Genomic DNA, 11,835 nt, shown 5'->3' with positions numbered 1-11,835 from the left:
TATCCTGAATATATATACCGTTATCATGTACACAAAAAAATAAACAGACTAGTTCGTTGGCCGCTATAGGTGATTTTTAGGAAGTTTCGTTCTTCATATTTATTATAGTTCCTCTGAAAAGTTAGGTTTAACGTTAAAGGGTTGATGGCCACAACAGCAACAGCTGACAAGAGTTGAAATAATTCTTACATACTGGTCATATTTCATCCCTTCACAGTATGATCCAGAGGCCATAGCAAGACCTGAAAACATGACAAGGTAAGACCATACTGGAACTGTTGGCATTTATTATGTATAACCGTTACAAAGATTTAACACCATCCTCACTGCTATATCATAAAACAATCTAATAGCTCCTACATAGTATTACCAATATTAATTCACACATTAATTAACATAAAAATTGCTTTCAAAGAGTGGTAAAAAAAACTTGTCTGTGGAACTTTCTCATGCATTTCCCACACTCAGTGAAATGGCAGCTCAGGCGCCCTAAAAGTATAACCTGGTCACCGCCCAACTTCTCCTTTAATCATTGTTTTATTCTCAGGTAATGGTCAGTTAGTTTAATCTCAGTTAGCTCTGACCCCTGTATGACCTCTTTGCCTTCTGTGCACCATGACCACTCTTGTAGCCCCTTCACACAGGAAGTTGTATGCGCTGCACTGACCGCTAGACTGGATGAATGGCCAGAAATTTGTGTTGCGCTTGTTTCTGTGCTCTATCCGTACTTTTTTCGGTCACGCTCGCTCCCTGCCATTCTGCAGTTTTATTGGTTGGGAGAACGTACGTCATACTGCCAGAGCGCTCACCGGATGGCGCACTTCTCATCGCACTGGCAAATCGTTCGTGCGCGGTGTGAACCTTAGGAAACGATATGTTTCAGAGCGCATCGACGACATTGTTGAATTGTATGGTTATGTCTCTTGGCACTGCTTTACTGTTTCACTGGTTTGTGATTCTCCTGATCCTCGAAACACCAGCAAGTCCCTGTCAATGCGGGAAATGTGGTGTGATCAGAAACAGCTCTTATTTCAGTGTCGCCACTGTCTCATTAATAAATTATTGCGTTTGTAGAAATCAGCTGAACTTCATGAACTCAGCTAAGACTGACATGACGACAGGCTGCAACTGCAACTGTACCCTTTCTGAACGCTAGAGGGAGCCACGTTCATAGTGATTGGGATAAACCCTCCAACGCCTCCTCCCCCCCCCCCCCCCCCCCCCCTGTCTTTTTTTTTCACTCCACTAAAAATTCAAGTTTGTTATATATATCTTTTCATATTCACAGTATTGTATTTGTGTTTTGAAACATCGGTTGTTTAGCAAAACGATACAGCTTACAATATAGTTAGTTCATTCAAAATTCACACTTTTAGGCTGTTGCCATTATATTTGTTTATATTTTCTTTATGTGGTTTGCCCTTAGTATAATGTTATTAGTAATTATGAAGGCGAAAGACAGAAAGTGATGATCAACATAAACACACAAATATGATAAACTGACGGCAAATGTAATTTTTAAACAAATTATATCAGGAATATATATATTTTATTGAGAATAACATCTCCATTACTTGTACTGACACTGGTTCGAGAAAAGACACACATAAAGCGCCTGAAGTTGTGTTTATTGATTTGACACTATGTCATGTTTTTCACTGTGATCCAGCCGTGAATTCTTTTCTTTCTTTCTTTCTTTTTTTAAATAAAGGGTTAGGGAGGAGTGGGTGAGCAGGCCGTGGTATTAAGTAAAAGGCCCGTCGTGAATTGTGTAAACAGCCCAGGGCGGTGGAAAAAGTTCATGCCCGGGTCCATGTAAGGAGAAACCAGGCCACTGCACGGATATTTAATTAAGACGACCTGCGAAGGATTACAGCGATATTGGGACTGTAACCTTGTCTCAAAATGATCATTAACAATTTCATGCACCGTCGCTCTTGACAGTTAGGGGACATCTATGGCCCTTCAGGGTCGACTTATTGAACTGTTTTTCATATTTGGTCAAAATGTCTTATTTATCTGATTTGCGCTTCAGACCTTTTACATTATAAACTCATTAGAGTTTTTTTTAATTACACAAAGAATTAAATCTGGGTAAAGAAACGGAAGAACTGTGCGTGTAAATAATTGTTTGCTGATGCTAAAATTATTCTCTACAGTCCAGTTTTCTTTAGGATAATAATTTCCAGATGAGCTTTCACCATCACCGCGCAACAAATATTCAGATATTTTTGATGAAAAGCCACACATGGAAGGTGTCGTCCCATTTGGTTCCCGTCCTAAATGCTCTCCCTGAATAAACTTTCACAACTCTGGTCACCTGAAGCCCAAATTGTCTCTGATTCTCGCTGTAATGAGGTCGCACTTAACGCCCACTGCCAGCACTGTGAGGTTCTCTCCCGCTTTGATCTCACACTGACCTACTGCTGGTGTTGAATGTTTTTAACCAATCAAATGCACTTTAAAGATGTTAAATTGCACCATTTGGTTCGCTGGTGTCAGCGCCTTTTCTGCAAAAACAAAAATGAAATATTGCAATGAAATAACTTATTTTTCAGAGCAATGACCGTAGGAGAAAATGTAAATTAAATACAATGTGATTGTTTTAAAGGGATCAGAAATATTTTGGCACTGAAAATAGCGGACAGTTACTGCACTTCTACATTTGAAATATAAATACCATGTTTGTGCCATTTCAGCTTAATTAAATGTCTTGTAGACCATGTCTGATCTTAACACAGAGTGCGGGGAAATGAACTCCATGAGCTGACTGTGTACATGTTGCTCTGTCGTGTCCGAAGCTTTGGCTGGAGCGGACTGGGAGTTAGCGACACCTCCTAGGTTTCTTTCTTTTCTTTTTTCTTTTTCTTTTTTTTTTTTTTTTTTTTTTTTTTTTTTGTCTTTCTAAAATCCCTGAGTGTGGCCAGCAGCTTTCTGCTCCCTTTGCACGCCCGGACATCCCATTGGACAGCTCCTGCGCTTTTGTAGGCGGAGCTTCCCTGGCAGCAAAAAAGGAGGAAAGAATTTAACTGCGCAAAAGTCCTCTGTAGTGACGGATGTCCGAAGTTCAGAAGTTTTTCAGTGTGCGTTTCATTGGGACACAAGGATGGGGACAGCTTAAACACAACAAGTTGCACTGCGGTTAAGACTTTTCCCTCTTTTGCTTTTTTTTTAAGTGAGGAACGAAGTCTTGTGATTTGAGCGCCACTATCTCCAAAGGAGTTAGAAGAGGAGCACTCATTCTGCGTTTTTTGGAGCTTTATTTTTGCCGGATCAAAGTGAAGACATGCAGGCTCGCTACTCCGTCTCCAGTCCCAACTCACTGGGCGTCGTGCCGTACATCAGCAGCGATCCGAGCTACTATCGGGCCGCAGCCAGTGGGGGATACACGGGGATGCCAGCACCTATGAACATGTACTCTCACGCGGCTCATGACCAGTACCCTGCCAGCATGGCCCGGGCGTATGGACCCTACACACCCCAGCCTCAGCCCAAGGATATGGTCAAACCCCCTTACAGTTACATTGCGCTCATCACTATGGCTATCCAAAACTCGCCTGACAAAAAGGTGACCCTGAATGGGATTTACCAGTTTATCATGGAAAGGTTTCCATTTTACCGAGACAACAAGCAGGGCTGGCAGAACAGTATCAGACACAATCTGTCTCTGAATGAGTGTTTTGTTAAAGTGCCCCGTGATGATAAAAAGCCCGGTAAAGGCAGCTACTGGACCTTGGACCCAGACTCTTACAACATGTTTGAGAACGGGAGCTTCTTGAGAAGGAGACGGCGTTTCAAAAAGAAGGACGCACTAAAAGAGAAAGAAGAGCGGCTGCAGAAGGAGATACCGCCGAGGCAGCAGGGCCGGGAGCAGGAGCAGCCGGTGCAGGGCTCCCAGCCTGTGAGGATCCAGGATATAAAAACCGAGAACGGGGCGGTCACACCACCGCAGGCCGAGTCGCCTTCCTTGAGCTCCGTTCCCAAAATCGAGAGTCCAGACAGTAGCAGCATGTCCAGCGGGAGCCCCCACAGCATCCCCTCCAATAGGTCCATTGGTATGGACAGTACCGAGCACCACCAACATCACGGCCAGGCCTCGACGCAGGGCTTCAGCGTAGACAATATCATGACCTCCCTCCGGGGATCTCCACAAGGGGCCACTGAGCTCAATTCCAGCCTCACCGCCTCCACCAGGACAGGTATAACACCGTCTTTGTCCTTAAACTATTCTCCAAGTCAGACATCTGTCTATAGTTCACCCTGTAACCAAAACTCCATCTCCACTACCTCCAATGCAACTTATCATTGTAACATGCAAGCCATGAGCCTTTACGCTGGGGACAGATCTAGCCATTTGGCACCGAGCACCACCGTGGACGAAACTTTGCCAGATTACTCAGTCACAACCACCTCATCCTCCCTGACCCACGGTAATCTAAACTCTGGGCAGGAAAGCCACCATCCCCACCAAGGAAGGTTGACCTCATGGTACCTCAACCAGGCCGGGGACCTGGGCCATCTGGGTGCAGCTTACCCAGCACAACAGCAGAACTTCCATGCGGTCAGAGAGATGTTTGAATCCCAAAGAATTGGCTTGAATAATTCACCTGTGAATGGGAATAGCAGCTGTCAGATGTCATTCCCACCAAGCCAGTCCATCTATCGCACATCGGGAGCATTCGTGTATGACTGCAGCAAGTTCTGACCAAAAAAACAAAACAGCCCCAAAACAGGGTCAGTATTTCCCCCTCACGGTGTTTGAACTCGTTCAGTTAAATCCAGCGTTGTTGCCCTTCATTGCCTCGCTCACTCCCACATGGACTAATATGAAACAGAAAAGAAAACAAAAAAAGACTTGATCTTTCTAAAGAACAGTGTTACTGCAAATAACACGTAAGTCTCCCTTTGCTTTTGTGGCTTTATGTGATGTGTTAAATATATGTCACTTTTCATGGACGTGTAAAATGCATATAGTAATTTATTTCTAAACTGTAGCCGGATATTATGGACCAAACACCAAAAAAAGTGTTTCTAAATTGAACTGCCTTAAGTGTCCTAAAAAATTGTTCCATTATAAAAGTAAGAAAAAGGAACGTGTATATCGCCGTACTATTTCAAAGAATCTTCATTTGTTGAAAAAATATTCTGAAGGATTTGTTTGTTTGTTTAATAAATTGTCATTTTATGAGAGTTAAAGTTACGCCTCATTTCTTGCAGACTTGAAAACAGGCTCGCGATATTTTACACCCGAGCTGTTAGTTTAGTGAAGTGACCCCTCGGATTTAATTCATTTAATTGTGTGTGTGTGTGTGTGTGTGTGTGTGTGTGTGTGTGTGTGTGTGTGTGTGTGTGTGTGTGTGCGTGCGTGCGCGCGCGCGCGTGTGTTTTGTTTCCCAAATAATTTAAAGACAATTAAATATATTCGTACTGTGATCTGCTGGAAGGACACGACCTTATTTACACATAAAAGTAAAACTTCCCTGGAGGTCGCCTTATATCTTCTTCATGAGAGATGTAGAAATTATGAAAAATATTAGGATGTATTGTTTCTTGTTCGTACTTCATACAACATATATATATATATATATATATATATATATATATATATATATATATATATATATATATATATATATATATATAGTTCAATCTCAAGTAAGAGGCATTGAGTTTTATAACAGATGATTAGAACTCAAAAAGATCTTCAGTCAGAGCGCCTGGAAAGAGCCTGCACACAGCACAACTTTGTTTTGGACTGCGTTGTGTGTTTACTGGCGCATACCAGCGCTTACTTAATATCATACCGCACATGCCAAAGATAGTGCCGTTGTCACTTCAGTTTTGATGTCTGAGTTCTGACTAGTCTGACGTGACGCTGACAAACATAACCGTCACGGTTTTTTTTTTTCAATATATGTAAACCGCTATTTTAAAAAGGTTGTTGGTATTTAACTAAAGACAAATAAGTAGAAGTTAGTCCAATTGAGGTTTTACTGTAGTCATTGTTGAAAGGTGATGTAAATATATATTTATTAATAGCATAAATTTTGTTTTTCCTTAGTAGGATTAATGGTAAGAGTCGCTTACATGCTTTAAAATGCAGCTCACGAATTTCCTTTAAAAAGGTAAAAAAAAAAAAAAGGTAGCCCACTGCTGTAATATATGATTAAAGCGTCATTTTATCTTATTTGACTTTATAATTTATTGCGAGTTATATTTATTAAATGCATACAAATTTATTTTAAATATTTTTCTACTTTAGTAGCCTTTAATGAAATAGCCTTGATAAAGATCTACAGTTTGCATAACAACAACAACAACAACAATAATAACAACAACAACAACAACAATAATAATAATAATAAAGGCATCTCATCCATCTCACCATATATATATATATATATATATATATATATATATATATATATATATATATATATATATATATATATATAGGAATGATAGCCTTTAGTTGGCAAATAACTTGTAATAAGTTACAGTACAGATTTTCCACTCGAGTTTCTGTTAACGCCGTTTTACTTACTTACTTTTGAGGATAATTTAGAGGATTTCTATAAAATAGTTTCCCACTGAACAGAAACGGAGGACAACGCGTCCACAACTCCGTGACTGACGACAAGTCTTATTACATGTTTTAAAACCCAGTTTCTAAAATGGAAAATGGTTTGGATCTTTTTCTTTCGGCAGCTGCAGTCCTTTAGATCAACATGAAGGATAATAGAACAAAATAACTGCATGCCACGTGAATATAATATGAGGCCTTAAAGCATGTCTATATTTTTATGAATAGAAGTCCAACTTAGCACAAAAGCCTGCTTATGTGTGTCTTCCGGGTCTCCGATTGCACCATAATCAGGCTCATAAAAGTCATTAGATAGTTTCTCAAGTGTAGGCCTAATAAACAAACGTCGTGTTAGTCAAAAGATTGATGGCGCTCTCACAGAATGGACCAGGTCAGGAAGGAATAAAATTCAATCAGAGAGCTGGAATCGTTTTTCATGAGACGGAAAAGGCAGAGAGGGAGACGGGGGTCAATGAGGAGGATGTCGGTCGCCAGAGCACCATCAACAATATAACAGGACATAGCACATACAAAGAGAGCAAGAGAAAGAGAGAGAGGGAGAGGATGATGAGTTAGTTTGGTTTATCCCATATGATTTCGATTGCTTAAAACTGTAAACATGGTGAACAAAATGTTTCAGAAACGACTTTCGAGTGTGCAGAATTTAGGCATGCCACAAAAAGAAAAGAAAAGAAAAAGATTATAGGTGGTACTAGAATGATACTGCAGGGGAATCAGCAGCATGCTGGAAGTTTCCTACGTGGGGCCCGGGGGCTTTCATCCATCCCGAGGGTTCCCACAGCAAAATAGGTACAAATTAAATTTCGCCTTCATTTCCTTTTTCGAAGGAAGGACTAGAATGAATTTTTTTTCTTATTCATTTGCTTACAGCTATATTTCCACCTACAGTAGAGATGGCGGTGACCGTTATTTCTCACAGCAAAACACTCTAATCAGATGTTGCTCAGAGATCATTGACATTAAACATGGCACGTCTTTTTATGGCTCCCTAACAAGCAGACATTTGGAGACTACCGTCTGAGTCTGTGTAGAGGCTTTAGTCTGCTTCTCCCTGAAACGTTCCGCTACATTCCTGAAAATGCACAACATCCCTCACTGCTTTGGGTCATCTAGCAAAGATAAAAGAGTCAGTGCTGGTCCTGTCTCTAATATAACAATAAAGAATTAAAAAAAAAAATTAAATATGTTACATCGTTGATTTGAAAGCAGATAAAAGTCATGTTACACGAGCTTCCTCTTTTCAAATATATTATAGAGTATGATTTTTGTCAAATACAGCTTGGTCGTAATTTATGTTTCATAGGTTTGACTGACACACTACGGCGTCCATAGGCGGGAGGTTTTGTTTGTGGGTCAGGTCAAAGTTCAACAAATGCACCTAAAAAGTAAACAACTGATATACGAGTAATATATATATATATATATATATATATATATATATATATATATATATATATATATATATATATATATATATGCAACAACATTACATATATATATTCTCCTCAATGTATAGATTACAGCTAACGAAAAACAATGATGCGCATGCAGGTAGCAAGTCAGAGGCAAAGCTTCACTCCAGCTTTAGATTTGACTTGTCTCAGTCAATGTGATGGCAGAATGGCAGATTAGAGGTTTATACTTTGTTTTATCATAACTTGTTATGGCTGTGGATAAAAGTTTGAAGTTTTCTTTGATATAAACACGGATATTTTACCAGGACAAAGGACAGTTCACTTTCCTTTCGCCATCTCTATAGTATTTTTAAGGTCGTAAAGCAGTGGCCTTTATAAAATTTGCAGTTGTTTTTTATAACTCATGAACCAACTACTATCTAAATACTGGATTATTACGTTGGCCTCGACTGCGACCAGCTGTGTATAAAGCGTAAAGTAGGTCTACCTTGACTGAACTTCTCCCTCCTAACACTACCTGCAAACAGGAATATACTAATGCGTAATTTCGGATATGCACATTTTCTTTTTTTTTCTTCTTTTTTTTAGTTATTCCCCCCCTGTTCCGCTGGGTTTAAAGGGGGGAGGGCAGAAAAGGAGAAAGTAAATGAGGTAAAGGCTCAGCGAGCCCCTGCAGACTTTGTGCACCTGTATGGCTGAGTGAGCACAGCCCAGTATGGAAAATGCTGTGTTTTAGCTCTCGGTTGCTACAAGCGCCATCTGTTTCTAATTAGGAGCCCATAGACTCAAATTCTGTCTGCTCTGCGGCCAAAAGAGTGAAAGGTTGGAGGTCCAACACTTGTCTTTCTGAGGGAAAAATAACCGCCGCATGCAGCCTCTCATCCTGCACGTCTCATTTTCGAGACAAATGATAATTTTCAAAGAAATGATTCAACCCGCTTTGTCAAAACAGGCCGAGTAGCGAGCTGTAAACAAAGCTTCTGAATTAAATAATGATCCTGAAATCGTAAAGCATCTTCAAATAAAAAAGAAATGTACTTGTGCAGACTTCATAACCACTGGGAGGGTGGGATAATGGAGTACTGTGAATTCATACCGTTGGGAAACGGCCGACCTGCGAATAACCCGACAGCCCTGGCGAAATACCTAAAAAACGAACAGACTTGCCTTCAAGTTACACAAAACATGCTTTTCTGCCGCTCAGGCCTGCGGTTTCTAATTATAGCACATTTTAGACACCGAGTACTTGAATGTCCTAATCAAAAGTGGAGCATTGCATTGATTTATTGCCATGTGCAGGTTATGATGAAAATTAATGTGTTTTTAAAGAAGTCATATATATATATATATATATATATATATATATATATATATATATATATATATATATATATATATATATATATATATATATGGAGTTGAAACGTTATAACAAAGCGGTTTACACAATTTTAAAATTAACAATATTTATCTAAGAAGTTCTCAACGGTCTGTTAACAAACAAACACTTGAAAAAATCCAGGCCTTATACTTACATGGGGTAAATACGACGCTCATACATGTATACCTACATACTTAAACAATTCTTAACTAAAAAAAAAAAAAAAAAAGTTTTCCTGTGAAGAACGGATTCGGTTGCAGTGTTTCTGGTGGCAGGCAGTAAAGTGCACCAGCTTGAACTTCGTAACATTGTGTCAAGAGAGGGACACTTCAAAGCTGTCGAGCTACTGCTATTTGAGCCACAGTAGCAGTTGTCTGTGTCTTTCGCGGGTCTCTTCTCATTTATGGCGCAAGGCGGCCACTGAGCTATGAAAACACGGCCAGGAGACTTAAACTGCTGTGTAAGTCCGATATATATATATATATATATATATATATATATATATATATATATATATATATATATATATATATATATATATATATATAAAAGGGAATCTTTCAACTCTTTTTATTATGACTCTACAATATTTGTTTTTATCATGAGAACTAAACTAACATATCGGAATATTTGAATAAAATATAGTTTATAAAATGCAAACGCAGTTTTCCTTATATATATTTTTGTTCATTTATTGAATACATTTTACCAGTCAAAAATAATTGAATTAAAGAAACTGAAACTTGGAAAATAAAAAGACACCGAAAAACAAAGGTCAACGCTATTTTGTTGAAATAAATTTGCTCATGACATTCCAAAAATAATTTTCAAGAAATGCCGATTAAAATATTTATTTTCTTTTCAGTTGATCAGTCCAAATAGACACATTTCATTTGTTTTCTCCAGACTCCTACCTTTTCCTCACATCTTTTAAACTCAGGAAGGTGGGTGGGTGACCAAAAAAACAAAAAACACACACAAAAAAGGACAGTCCTGGAAGTGATTCTTTCAAACCCACTCGCGACTCCACCTCTTCTATAGTACTTCCATGGAAGAAAAAGGATTGTAACACCAACTGAGGCAGAGACAGTGATGAATTAGGTTTCAGAGTAAAAGCTATCTCTCTTAAAATAGAAATAGGAGCGTGGCTTCACACACACAGGAGGTAGATCACTGAAGAAAATATGTGACTAAAGAGGTAAATCAGTGCATAGTTTTAAACCATCATTTTGTCATTTAGACTTTGGCAGAGTGCGCTCTTCTGTAATATTCAGTATGTGTGTAATAATTAATTCAGAGTTTGTTTTTGTAAAAAATGCATGGCAATCCAAATTGTCTGCTACGGTCTTATAAAGGGTCTTTGCTATATCTTCAGATAAAATCTTAAAATCAAAAAGACTACAATGCTGACAACAGCTCTGCGCCCCCGAGGTTACACTAATCCAATATAATGTATCGAGTCAGAGATGAAAATATCTGATAGCATATTGCTTCTCTCAGTCATGGCCTACATGGTGGTCAACAGGTCATGAAATTATCTGATTAAAAAGTGCTGACAATTCAGAGCTACTACAGCTAATCAGAATGTCAACAATAACACATGTAATTAGGGAAAATCTCACGCCACTCTTTCCTCCCTCTTATCCTCAGTCCTTCCTGCCTTTTTAATATTGCTGACAGATTTGTTAAGTGATGTTTAGGCAAATGAGGTTTAGCGTAATCATTGGATTTATTTCAGTCACTCAGTAATTGCACAGCTGTATTCCTCCTATTTATGTGATGATAGCTGGCATCATGATTAAACACAATTTGAAGCTTGAAACATAATCAAGCTTTAAATGTTTTTTTTGATCTTATTAATGAATTTCCCTTCAGGTCAGAAACAGCAATTGTCAAAATAGCATTTTTTTTTTTTTAAAGTATACAACACAATGTTTCACTAACTCTGTGTGTGTGTGTGTGTGTGTGTGTGTGAGAGAGAGAGAGAGAGAGAGAGAGAGAGAGATAGTGTATGTGCTGACCCATTGGTGTGGCTGTGCTCAAGAGACAGGCTTGCACTCACACATGCTGCTTCCTGTTACATCTCCAACCAGAATAGTAGGAAGCAGGGATTTACCTGCACCCCCCCTCCCCCCCCCTCCAGACACACACACATACTGACACACACACACACATACTGACACACACACACACTGACACACACACACACATACTGACACACAGACAGTCAAACACAGGCAAGTAAAAACAAATCGCTACCATTGAAAAGAATAACTGATGAGGACAAATTTGAAGTTTCATCAACAGTGGCTCTATTGCCTCCATTATTCATGTAATTTGTGACCTGAAGCAATTGAAATATTAGAAGACGGAGAACAATGAAACGTTTTACAATCACAAAGTAAACTTCCATCATTCTCACACGTTCTTGCAAA

General features: G+C 39.0%; 1 protein-coding gene across 1 annotated transcript; it reads left to right on the top strand.

The window, feature by feature from the left end:
• Positions 1-2,997: 2,997 nt before the first annotated feature.
• On the top strand, positions 2,998-5,196 carry foxc1a (forkhead box C1a). Its single transcript, XM_040021165.1, has one exon. The coding sequence runs from the start codon at positions 3,287-3,289 to the stop codon at positions 4,703-4,705; it is 1,419 nt and encodes a 472-aa protein (XP_039877099.1). The 5' UTR covers positions 2,998-3,286; the 3' UTR covers positions 4,706-5,196.
• Positions 5,197-11,835: the final 6,639 nt, after the last annotated feature.

Source organism: Simochromis diagramma, unplaced genomic scaffold (assembly GCF_900408965.1).
Source record: "Simochromis diagramma unplaced genomic scaffold, fSimDia1.1 OVJJ01000205.1, whole genome shotgun sequence".
Lineage (NCBI taxonomy): Eukaryota > Metazoa > Chordata > Actinopteri > Cichliformes > Cichlidae > Simochromis > Simochromis diagramma.
Note: the sequence above shows the minus strand (reverse complement) of the source record. Positions and strands in the feature narration are given on the sequence as shown.

Coding starts and splice junctions, on each gene's coding strand:
- foxc1a (XM_040021165.1), top strand. CDS start 3,287: ATGCAGGCTCGCTACTCCGTCTCCAGTCCCAACTCACTGGGCGTCGTG.